At 42.9% G+C, this 13,126-nt stretch overlaps 1 protein-coding gene across 6 annotated transcripts in view; it reads left to right on the forward strand.

Moving 5' to 3' along the window:
• The first annotated feature begins 2,204 nt into the window (after positions 1-2,204).
• LOC120759056 (core histone macro-H2A.1) overlaps positions 2,205-13,126 on the forward strand; it is a 42,727-nt gene continuing 31,805 nt past the window's right edge. For all 6 annotated transcript variants that reach the window (XM_040077918.1, XM_040077920.1, XM_040077919.1 and 3 more), the window contains exons 1-2: positions 2,205-2,320; positions 9,939-10,139. In XM_040077918.1, the coding sequence (XP_039933852.1) occupies positions 9,968-10,139 (172 nt within the window). In that variant the 5' untranslated portion in view covers positions 2,205-2,320; positions 9,939-9,967. The remainder of the gene's footprint in view (positions 2,321-9,938; positions 10,140-13,126) is intronic.

Raw genomic sequence — 13,126 nt, forward strand, 5'->3', positions numbered from 1 at the left:
TGATAAATCTGTGTTTTGGTGGGAGGTAAGCCAGTCAATGCTAACATTACACATTATCAACAGCAGTCTTCATGCTAGCATCCTATTCCATGGACAAATTGTTCAGGCCCTCTGCAAACTCAGGCAGCTCCCACATCAGAAATTCTCACCAACTGAGAAGGCTTTGAAAGTTAAAATTGGAAGGTTTGAAGGCTTTCCTCAAAAGCATAAAATCCACAGATGCCCCTTCAAACCAGACAAAATGAACAATGATAGCAGAAGAGCATAGAAACCCTTTGGGTTGTAAGGGACCTTAAAGATCATCTAGTTATAACCCACAACTCCCTACCCCTTGCAGCCTTCCATCAATGCCATTAGACAACATTGTGCATTCTTTAATTTTACATGGGCCTTTGCAGCTCATAACAGAGATATTTGGGGGAGGGTTGGTTTTGTGGTTTGGGTTTGTTTTTTGTTTTGTTGGATTTGTTTTATTTAAGTAAAGCTTGTGTGGGTGACAGGAAAACAGAGTGTGAAGAGCCAAGCATTAGAGGACCAGTTCTGTCGGGGCAACAGACAGAACAAGAAGGGAGTGGGGCAACGCAGAGGAGGAGGAGGAGGTGGGAAGGAGATGATGTGTGTGGATAGGAACACAGGGAGAGCCGAGTGTGCCCTCAGCTGCATAAGAAGTGCCGCAGCAGATGGCCTTGTAAGGACTGTATCCATATCCCTGGGCTAAGGGCAATCAGGGACTATAGGGCACGTACCCAGCAGGGAGCCTTTGTTAGGCAAAACTGCCCCAGTGCATGGCATGCAGGGTACCATTAGCACTCAGCAGTGCAGTCAGGACTAGGCTGCATTTGACTCTTAAGTGCACTGAGAAGTAATGAGAGATGTCTCGTGGGACACACTCAGTATAGCGATGTTAAAAACCACACAAGGTCTGGCCATTTAGACGGATGAGAGCACCACAATTATAATGCCCGAAATATTTTTGAAGGGATATTTCTCAGACCAGCCACAGATTTTACATAGGCAGTCGCCACGCCCCTGTTTGGTTTTTTGCTTTTTGGTTTTTTGTTGTTGTTGTTGTTTTTGTTTTTCCTTTTAAACCCTCCTCTCCTTTTCTGCTATTTTGTATGACAAAGGCCCTGTGATACTAAGTAAAATAAGGAGAGCTGGACTTCAGAGTGGTTGATGAGAAGAGCGGGAGAGAAACTCTTTGTCATCTAGTAGTAATGGTATTATGCAACTTGTCACCTAGTGCAGTTCTACCCATGAAAGAACAGCAAGGGATACTAAGGAGGAGGCTATGAGCTGGCATTCTGCTTTGGGTACTGAAGAACTAGGATGCTCCATTCAAATGACAGTGACACAAGAGCCTGGGAGCATTAGCAAGCCAGGGATCTTCCCGGAGTCAAACTCCAGCTGCTTCCAGTCCCACCATTGTAAACACAACGGCAGTCTGTTGTGACTTGTCTGTCCTGCAGCCAGGATCTGCTGCGGCAGCTCCTCTTTTCCCCTGGCAGTCGGTGGGCGAGGCAGGAGAGGACAGGTGGAAAAGGGACTGAATCCTCGGTCTGGCACAGGGCGTGGGGGCAAGGGGCAGCGGCAACCCAGCGCTACCACCCTAGCAAGGTGAGCTCAAGGACATCCGTGTGGCCCATGCACAAAGGCTCCATCTGGGGCCTTGGTAAAATGGCACTGAGCCATTTTTGTATTGCACGAGGAAGAAAGTGCGTGCCCCTCACGGAACAACCCAGCTACTCATTCTCTTCCCTCCATGAGCTTCATTCTTCGGAGAAGCACAGCGCGAACCCCTCGCTCAGACCTCCCCGTCCTGAAAATCTGGGAGCGAACACTTTTGTACACAATGGCTCGGCCGGCAGCAGCTGCGGAGGCCGCGGTGCCAAAGCCCGGCCCCACGCACGGACCGGGCTTTTCAACAGCCGGCCCGGGCCAGCTGCCGCCTGGGGCCCGTGCGGGCGGGAGGAGAGGCAGGAGAGCCCCTGGGAACCGCCGGGATCGCGGCACCGCTGGCCCAGCCGTGAGGGGACCCGTCAGTGGATCGTGTAGGACTGGGAGCAGATCGTGGGGAGACCGTGAGGGAATCGTGAGGCACCGCTCCGGATCGTGCGGGATCGTGAGGCGGCCCCACCGCGAGGGGCGGGCGGTGGATGTGACGCGCGGGCGCGCGGGGCATTGTGGGAGCTCCGCCAGCCCGTCCAGCCGATCCCGGTGGCCCCGCGGGCGGAGCGGAGCGGCGGGAGCGGCAGCGGGGACGGCAGCGGGGAGGGGAGCCGGGCCGCCGCCGGCCGACCGGAGACATCTTGCCCGCGCCGTAAGTCGCCGCCGTGCTCCGCCCGCCCTGCGGGAAGGAGGGGGCGCGGGGGGCTCTGTCGCGGCGCGGTGACACCCGGCGGCGGTTGGGGGGGCCCCGAGCCGGCCGGGCGCGCTGTGGGACGCAGGGGTGCCGGTCCCCTCCTCTGAGAGAAACCGGGAGTCAGTTCAGCTGTTTCTCGCTGTGGCTCGGGTGAAGCCGGGCGATCCACCCGCGCCCCGCGAAATGGTGGCAGTGGGGCTGTATTTCCATGGAATCCGCGATGGAATGACGGTGTGGGGCTGGAAGGAGCCCGGCGGGGGTGCAGGAGCGGCCGGGGGTGTGGAGCCGCGGTCCCCCACGTCCCTGCTGTTCCGCGCACCGACGGGCTCCATCCTCGTCGTCCCCACCGCGGGTCGCCGGGCAGGGGAGGATAATCGAGGGAGACTGCGAAAAGCACAAGGCAAAAAACAGCAGGACGCGTTTTCCGTCTGTTTCACTTCGGGATGAAGAACCCGTGGTGTAAAAGTTAACTGCCTCGTGTGAATGACTTAATTTTAAAAAGCCGAATGATGTATTTTAAACCGTAAGCAGAGGCTTCTGAGAGTAGTAAAAATAAATGTTTGTCTGGAAACGGGGCTCCTTATTCTTTTTAGGACTGTCACTTCTTGGAGAGGCTGCAATATGTCTGCCTGCAGGATTTGAGCAGCCCATAGGGACTGTCTGGGTGTGGGTGTTCCTCGGAGGGGACTGCGAGTACTGCAGGGCGCAGGTGAATGCAGGTTCCTGAGCTCCGCACCGGCTCCGGCACAGGAGCGCTGGCACTGAGAGTCGAGGCTGACGTGTTTGTGCGTGTAGGAGACAGTGAGGGCAACAGACTGCTTCTGTGATTTGCGTCTCCCTGTAATTCTTTACTTTTTTCTGAAGTCTTTAAAAGTAATTTATAGAAGGCCCATAAAATTGTGTCTGTAGCCAGCAGTTGAAACTAGCTCCTATGAAAGTGGGGTGGTGTAAAGCTGAGGTTGCTTCATTTGTAGAGGTCAAAGGAGGCTTGTTGAAATATACTTGGATGAAACTTGTTATTTATCTCTTGACCATGCAAGTGAACAACCATTTTTTCCCCAGGACTGTGTGGCTGTCACTTAGCAACAGGTCTGTAGAGAACTTGGCAGATCCACTGCATCCCCCATTCTGAAGAGTAAAAGAAATAAATGAGTGAAGGAGAGCAAGAGTGCAATTAATAAAAACAGTACCTGGGTTTGCAGGGACAGCCCAGAGTTGAAAGACTTATGTTGGAACAAGACAAATACAGTTGCTTTGAAAGTTATGTTTTCATGCAGTTGGGTATGAAAGGTTTTGCATCAAGTAGTCCCTAGAAAACTACCCAGTGTGTTTGGGAGTTTGAGGCTATTTTTTTTTAAGTGTTGTGAAAGAAAGGAGTTACATTGTTTACTTAGTAATGGTTTTAGGTTGTTTTGTTGCATTATGTTTCATAACCTTTAGCACTGAAATCTAGGTCTTTTGGGTTTCTAAAGAGCAACTTCGCTTTACTGTGTGTGCTGTACCCTTCTGATGGCCAGTAAAGCCAAATGTTGACAGTGTAGATTAAGCCATAGCTGATCTAAAACCTGGTGGCAAGACTAGAATTTGGCGTAATGACAGAAAAGTCGGTAAAGTGTCTAAGCACTGCTTATTTTGTAGATCAGCATGAGCAAAAAGAGAAGTCCACCACTGCAAGCTGAGTCTTGAAAGAAACCGGTGTGTTTAAATTTGTTCTTAGGAGTTGCCTAGTTCTGCCAATGCATAGCAATGAGCTTTGATAAAAGATATTCTCTTGATAAGGTTGGTGATATAATCACACTGTGGAAAAACAGTCATGAACCTTTGCTCTCAGAGAAGCGCAGAAATATTTTTTGTGCAACTCTGTCAGCTAGGATCAAGGCCTGCTGTCTGTTCCACAGAAAAAGTAGTCCTTCCCCAGCAAGGTTATTAAGTAGGAATAAAGGGGCAGCGATCTGGAACTGATGCCACAAGAGGAGAAAAAAAACTCCAGACAGATCCTCCATTGGGAGAGGAAATGTTGGCCCTGTGGGTAGTGCTGAGCATTAGGTTTTGTCATCTCAAGAGGTAAAATTGCAGAAGAAAAATGCAGCGCTTGTGGAAAGACTGCAGGGCTGACTAGCTTGCTTGGTAGGGAAAGATGCTGTGAGCACATAAAGAAGCTATCATAAAGTTCCTTACCCAGACCCATTCTAAAGACAGGACAGTCAGAATTCAGCTCATGGTCCTTGTTCCGGGAGTGATGCAAGAATCACAGCATTCGTGACCTCCTTGATGGGTCAAGTTCTCACAGTCCCTTCTCTCAGCACTATAATACCTATTTTAAGTTTTGTTCTGCATCTGGATTTTGTCTTGGAAGCATCCACATGAATTCTTTATTATGTTTTTATTTTCTTACAAAAATGTCGAGGGACAATGTTGTTTTCAAAATGTTATTTTAAAGAGTTTTACTGCATTGGATTCACAAATAGTCCAGTGACTTAAGGCCCTCTATAAATTTTTATGCTATCTAGTGTACAAAACACCTATAATGTATAAATGGTTATTTCAGACGAGTTCTCCCAGCAGTGGTCAATGAAGACAATTGTATTTACGTTTTCCTGGCTATTGGTGGCAGGATGCCCAACAGAAACTCTTGTCACACTCCCAGCACTGTTCTTAGTGGAGGCTTGCCCATTAAGGGGTATTTGTTTTAGTGTTTCAGACCCACTGTGGGAAGGAGGGGCTTCTGCCAGTTGAATACAATTGTGCAACAGTATTTTGTTTAGCACAGGGATTTTGTGAAAATGTTATTCCTCTTTTTCCCATCCTTTATGTTACTGCTATAGGAATTTTAATTGTCTTAATCTTCAACAGAATGTATTGTTCACCTATTGGTCATTCCTAGATGAGGAATGTTCTCTTGGTCTTCCAGATGAAAATAAATGTTTGGTACTGCCTTCTCAGATGAGAAGTTAATGGAGTTTTGGAACAACTGTTTTACAACTGGTTTCACTCTTCTGTCTCTTTCAGACCTCAAAGTGTTAGTGCTTGAGCTAAAGTTTGAAATCACATCAGATCAAATGATAACTGAGTGATTGGCTCTTTTTAGTACTGTTTTACCTAGAAACCACAGTGCCAGGCAGAGACACTGTTGTGCCAGGCAAGTATTGGAGATCATTCTATCCATTTTATAAATATGCCAGAATAGCTTCTGATTCGCTAAGAACAGAGCAAGTTCATTGTCACAGCAAAGTCAAATGCACCTTTTCAGCAAGAGATCAGAGAGTGGCTATTATTGTGGGACATAAATAGATTTAAGAGAGGATGGCGGCACTTACGTTGTTAATCTTTTGAAACAATGGAAAGAAAATAGTATTGCAGTTAATCTCTTGTGATACAAAAATGAACTTTCCAGCTTAGTCTTTGTACTGAAAGAAAAGAAAAATAATTAGTATGTCTTAGTATTTTTCCTATTGTAATAATGATCTCCTGGATTCCACTACTTACTGATATGATGATGTAGATCTAAATTGAATCATCTCTTTGCTGAGTGCAGTTAATATACCAGTGTAAGCCAACGATCAGAACAGCTTCTCTCTGACAGCAGTAAGATTCATAGTAATTTGTTTAGTCATTAAGAACCAGTACCTGAAAACTGTTAATAACAGACTGGGTTTATTACTGCTGTTTGATCAAAGTGTCAAATCAACTGAACTAATGAAGTGCTGGTATTTGGAATTTGGGTATCGCTTTACCAGGATGTTCAGGCTGTACTTTAAGAATTATGTGATGTTAAATCTTTCAGAAAAACAGATGCCTATGTGCATTTGAGGAAGATGGCATTTGAAAGTGTGGTTCAGAAGAATATCTGTCTTCACACAGACAAATATGGCCAACCAGAGTTACTCCAGCCAATTTCAAAGAGATAAATGATAATTATGCTGATTTCATCACTACACCTTAAAGTCGTTTCTTAGGATACGTATTTCCGGCTTGCAAAGACGTGAAAGCAGAGGAGCCTTGTAGCTTGAATCTTTGCTGTGACCCAATTAATACACCATCAAATCTTGTTTATGCAGTTGGAGATCTTAGAAAGCGGTGTGAATCTTGCCACAGTCTTTAAGGGGTTTCAAAAGGCTGTGAATCAAGTGCTAAATTCTGTATCTAGGGTAATCTGTGTCCAAGCACAGCAGAGCCACTGAAGAACATAGTGTTAAATTTGATTTGAAGTCAAAGGTGAACTTAGATACTTGACTCCTCAGTGATATCCCCTGATTATCACAGTGATAATTTTGTGAACTCTCACATTGAAACAAAATCTTTTTATTGTCCAATCTTTGGAGACTTTGTAATGTATTTGGTAAAGTTCTCAATAATTCCATTGCAAAGACAGGGCAGAAGAAAGAATGTACTGGTCCACTGACTGTGATTTTTAAAAAAATATATTTACTTACTTTTATTATACTGCTCAAATCTTGTCTGAACTATGATGCGTGTGATAAGGTTGTCTTCGGTTGCCTCTGTGATCTGTGGGCTCCCAGTGACTCAGCAAACAGCTCTAGTTCATTAGTGTTGGCAGCATTCCAGAGTTTCTGGTGGTACAAAGATAAACCATTTTGGAGCATGTGAGGCACACAGCTTTCTTTGGTTTTTGATCTGTTGCCATGCTTTTTACATTTCACCTCAATACATTTTCTTGTGGCTTTTGCATGTGAAATCTCTTTCCCTTCCCTTTTTCGGTGGAGAACTAGAAATAGAGAAGAGACATTTGAGAGTTGGTTGGGCCATCCTGCAGCTTAAAGACAGGACAAACAGGTTCTGCAAAGTAAAGATCCTGAATGCACAATTAAGCTCTGAAAAAGGTTTCCATGCCAAGCTCTCACTTTCACCTTCCAAATTACCTGATTGGTAACAGTAAAGTAGTATTTGAAACCTAATTGCAGTTTTCCTCCCTCCACCCCCAACATCTAAACAATCTAAACATCCAGTGATTTGCCACATGTAGGAATGGGATCCTTGAGATGGGAAGGTCTGAAACTCATCTGTATCACATTTCACCTTTAATACTAAGAGTTTCAGAAGTTCTTGGTTTATTCATTATGCGACCCCGTGCACCAGCGCCTTTCGGATTCAAAGTTTCTCCTCAGAAATAAACTTACAGCTAGAAAGGTCTTTAATGTTCCATATAAGGGGGTCAGGTGAATTGTCAAGATAGGGCCAGGGTATCCTAAATATTAGTGTGAGTAATGTGTCCAAGTGCATAAAATAAAGAGAGAAATTACCTGCATAATTTGCAGAGGTTATAAAATAAGTTTATGAAAAAGACAACACCATTTTACATATGGATTTGTATTATTTTGTATTACTACCTACTTTACTAATGTTTTGGTGCAAATGTTACAGAAGCTGATAGCTAGGATGACACTCTCCCAAAGAAAGAAAACATTAGGAAGTAAGGATTTTCTTATTCTGCTCCAGCTGTTCTGATATCCCATAAACACACTAAATGATTAATAAAAGTTTACTGCTTAAGGCTTGCAGGCTTTCACTAGAAAAAATTATGGTTTTCATCATTGACCTCTCAGTTACAAACCAAATATACTGCAGGGCAGCACAGATATTTCTTATGCCCCTTTCCGTGGTGTTTGATTCAATGAACCTCTTAACATTTGAGGTTAAACATCCCTAGTACTGTTGATGAAAATGGATTATGAAATATGAAAATAATTCCTGGCAGAAGGTCTATAGACAAGTCAAAGCCCCACCCAGCCTTCCTGCTAACAAAGACAGAGCTAACTAAATGAGAAAATGCAATTAAGTGGATATTTTTTAAATTATTGGTGAGCTGCATTTGGGTCATTTCTCAAGGCAAGAAAATTGGCTTTTGTCCTCTTCTTCACAGATTGTTACAGAGCTAGTCCACTGCAGATGAAAGGAGGAGCCCTTTTGATGGCTTCCTCTTTCCAAAGATTCCTATCTGTTTCTGAACATGAGTTTCCTAACTGTAGTGTGACTTTCATCTGATCTACAAAGATGAGGTTATTTTGTTTCGCTTTAAAAAACAGTAAACCCATTGCATTTAATTTACTTAATGTGCTGTTCAGGTGTAGATTCTGATGAATGGAATGTGGAAATGAAAAGGAAAAAAAAAACCCTCTGATACTCGTGTTCCTTTAGCTGTCCTGACTTGTCATTGTTTGGCAATTATGTAGCATGAATCTTGACTCATTTAGAACTGAAGGACTGCAGGATGTGTCAGCGCAGAACAGAAATTGCAATACCTAGAAGTGGGACTGAGGAACCTGTTTTGCCTAATTCTGAGATCACTCCATTGTAGATTCAGGCATGTGCGAAATACAGTTAGGTTCTTGAAGCTTAGGAGAGAATTCAGAATAAACAAGCAAAAAGTAGGGGACGTAGAGAAATGGTGTGATGGGAAAGCAGGATTAAAGGGGGTTTCATTGCGGAGTGTATAAACACATCAGTGAGTTTGCGTGTGTGTTAGGTAGGATTTGTGAAGCAAGGGAAGAAGTGGGATGCACAGATGTGTGTGTGTGTGTATCACTCATGCATTTCACTGGTTTCCCTAGAGTTCAGATGTGAGGGAGGGGAGAGATGGGGAGATGGAGTCTCCTTTCCTCTGAGGTAATTTCAAAACCCAGTGAGTTGCCTAAACCTTCAAAGACACCTTGAGAGCCTGTGAACCCTCCACCTCTTTGGATTTGTCAGTTTCTATTTACAGCCTGAGCAGAAATCAAAGAGAGGACAGAATATGTTTGACAGCTGTATCAGCAGTAGGTTCCCCCAGTGAGATAAACAGATACAGTTGTCAGATACGTGCTGAGTGTTCAGATCGCTGTGCTCTTAGGGAAAGGTGGCAGATAGAAGATCGTCAGATTCCTGGAGGGAATGTGTGGAGATGGCTGAGATTTGGTAGATTCAAATCTCAAGGGGGTCATTTCAGATTTTTCAAAAAATAGAACATTTACTGTACAGGAGATGTATTTTGCCATCCAGGCCTTTGTTCTGTCAGTTCTCAAACATCTGGAAAATCGAGTTTTTTAAAGGAGGCAAATACATGTTATGGAAGCTTTAGTGGATACAGTTTCTCTTTGTTTGGAATGAAATTATGCATGAACATAACTGCCCTACTACAGCTGTTCAAATGCCCTTTCAAATGGTTTTCATGGAGATCGGGGGTTGTGTCAGTCTTCTCGCAGAAAGCATCCTCTGCTTCAATTCAGAAGTTCTGTTTTAAATCCGGTACTTATCGCTCTTTGCTCCATTAATGATATTGGGTTTAATCTGATAGGAATTTCAGGAAAGTAGATTTTTAGGAAATAACTTGTTCTATATATTTTCTGTATAAATTTATGCCAAATTACAATGGGGAGTAAACATTCTGTGGGAAATTATTTTAGGTTCTTGATGTGTATACTCTAAAAAGACAACTTGTGTGTGTTTTAACACTCTAATTCATTGCCTACCCCAAAATGCTGATTTGCCTTGGAATTCAGTGTGTGGTCTTACAGTATCAGTCCTTATTAATAACCTTTTACCTTTTGTTCCTTTATTTTTTCTTTCTTCCTAAATATAGAGTGCTGTTTCAGACCTGATACAGACAAGATGTCCAGCAGGGGTGGAAAGAAGAAGTCAACCAAGACTTCCCGCTCCGCAAAGGCTGGGGTCATATTCCCTGTTGGAAGAATGCTCCGGTACATTAAGAAAGGCCACCCGAAGTACAGGATTGGTGTTGGTGCTCCTGTGTACATGGCTGCTGTACTGGAATATCTAACTGGTAGGTTTTGCTGAATTATGTGAAATAGTAGCTGTAAAAGTTAAACACAAACCAAATTTGCACAGAAAAAAACCCAAACAAACTAAAAAAGTTACAGCTGAAGTGCGTGTTATGCTGATCACACATCTAAGCCAAAATCAAGGTACTCTCACCCCTGCCTCAGAGCCTCGATGAGTTTTGTTCGTTCCAGCGTGGAATTTGTTTTCACCGCTTATAAACGCACTCCTTCCACACAGACAGTCAGGGTTCCCTCTGCCATCAGTGTGTGTGGACTACATTGTTGCAATCCTCCTTGCTTTCATTTTGTGCCTGTTGACTTTGTTTGGGTTATAATTGTCTGTTAAGCATATACATTAATTTTAAATAGAGAGCTTCTCCATGTTTACACAGGGCTGAGACTGCTTACAGCCTTGTTTAAACATTTTTGTTCAATTTACAGATTTCTTTTCAGACTACACATGCTGTTGGCAATTTGTTTGATTGAGTCTGTGTACACATGCACACTGTTCATCTTTCCTGGATCTGTGTAGCTTATTTGCTTACAGTTGTAGTTCTTGCTCTGTTCCCTTCATCACATCAGAGTGAGAGTACCTTAAATAGATATCTCATCCTCACCTTCTTGCAGGACAAATGTTTTATTTTTCCTCCATTTAAAATGAATCTACAAAGGAAGAGAATGCTTTGCCCAATGACATAATCGTGAGACATGCAAGTAAATATCTTTACATAGCTGTTTTGTTCTCAAATGAAACTTGACGTTGCAAGTTTACGCCCCCAAACAACATTGCAAAAGCAGTCTTTTGACAGGAAAACCCCAACTGTAATAGCATCAGCATACTGGCTTTTGCAGTAATGGTTTGCTTTAAAAAGAAAAAATGATTAAGAAGCTTCAGTCACCTTCATGAGGCCAGGCTGATGTCTAAATATATACTTGTGGTGTAGGGATCTAACAGAAAGCACAAGTGCCAGATGAGTGTTTGGAGCCAAATTCTATTAGCATGACTAAGGAAATGCTTGAATTGGATCTTACTTCTCAAAGCAGTGTTTCTTTTTCCAGTGCATCTGCTTGTTCTTGCCATAGGTTCAGGTGTTTCAATGGACAGGAGACTTTAAGCTCTATTGGTGTGCTGAGCCTCTAAAAGGTACAGGCACAAAGCTATAAAGCATTGACTTTTCTGAGAGTATTTAAAACTGAAGCAACATGACCTTACCACAATTTTCGATATGTTTTATTATGGCTCTTGACATTGAAGGACAGAAAATTTCTTCCTGTAAAGTTTCTTCTTCCCCTAAAGATGAAGATTGGTAATATTACCAAATAATTAATAGAGTGCTTGTTTTCTGTAGGGTATTCATACCATCGAATATATTTTTTTCCACCTTAACTTACTGACATTCAGTTTTCTTTATTTGGGCATTTTCTTTAAAAGAACGCTTTTAAACTTCATAGATGGCCTTAAAAAATTAACATTTCCTTTAGCTAGGTTCCTGCTTACAGCAATAACAACTCAAATAAAAGGCTTCTTAGGGTGAAGAGTGCTTTGAATGCTATCCTTTTAAAGAAACAGAGCAATACAGGTGAGCTTAAGGCTCTGCTAATGAGCAGCACATGTTAGTGGTTAACTATTTAAAGTGTTGAATGAGGCAGTGATAGTTTAGGCAGTTACGTTTAGGCTGGGGAAATAAAGGTGCTTCTTTAACTGCTGTGCATCTTGGAAACCTATCTGAGGACATTACCAAGAACAAGAAACAAAACCAAGGAAAAGTAGCATACATCACTTCAGGAAAAATAAAAGGTGGGAGGAAAGGATAGCTAAAGGTAAAAGTACTTCCCTTCTTATCCTTTTAACTATTTTTAGGCAATTTTGCTGTGTTTTTTCCATCTCCCCTGAAGGCCAGATATTCCTAGTAACCTCTGTCTCAGGGTTTTCTTTCATTCCTGTATATAGATGCATCTTAAAAACACAGATACTCCTTTTGTTCCAGAGTTAGTGCTGTTTTTTTCATGGAATGATTTGGGTTGGAAGGGGCCTTGAAGTTCATCTTGTTCTGATCCCCCATCCATGGACAGGGATACCTCCCATTAGACCAGGTTGTTCCAAACCACATCCAGTCTGGTGGCCTTGAACCATCTTGGCATTTCCAGAGATGGGGCAGCTACAGCTTCTCTGGGCAACTATGCCAGTGCCCCAGCGCACTCACAGGGAAGAGTTTCTTCCTAATATCTAATCTAAACCTATCCTGCTTCAGTTTGAAGCGATTCCCCCTTGTAGTTCCATCACTACAAGTCCTTCCCTCTCCAGCTTTCTTGTAGACCCCTTACTGTTTCAATCTGATGGTTTTTTTTTTTCCCTTTCTCTATGTTTTTCACACTCTGTATAGTATAGTTTTTTAGCTTTTAGTGCTCGTTATGTTTTCTGAACTTGAGGTAATTCATCTTTTTCAGTGTAATTCAGAAACAGCCCCTTGAAATTGAATGCTTTGAGATTTTTGGTTTGCGTTCTTTTTTACCTCTTGGCAGTTATTACTTCACAAAACCAGAGAAATCCTGACTTCTCTCCAGGAGAGTTTTTAAAGATCCTCATGTTAGCACATGGTCTGAGACCAAATCAAAGCATTTCAACCATTTCAAAGTAAAACCAGGAACGTGACATAATAGGAAGGAGACCATGTGAACTGGCATGCTAATAAATTGGCTAAATCAAAAAGCAATCCTCTGCATCCAGGAAGGAGAAGTATAAAATATCAAAAGCAGTCATAGGAAAGAGAAACTTCAGAAACAAAAGCAGGGGGAGGAATGACAGAGACATGACCTAATAGAAAGGAGCCTACTAAGGTTTAAAAACTGGTTCATCAGTGTGCAGAATATGGAACCAACTTTCATCCATTAGAAGGTGAGGTGCTAAATTTTGGTGGCCTTTGCTGAGGTTTAACTTCGATGTAAATCTGAAATTATCCCATAATGTGCTCAGATCTGGAATTTTTTG

This window comes from Hirundo rustica, chromosome 14 (genome assembly GCF_015227805.2).
Source record: "Hirundo rustica isolate bHirRus1 chromosome 14, bHirRus1.pri.v3, whole genome shotgun sequence".
NCBI classification, from domain to species: Eukaryota; Metazoa; Chordata; class Aves; order Passeriformes; family Hirundinidae; genus Hirundo; species Hirundo rustica.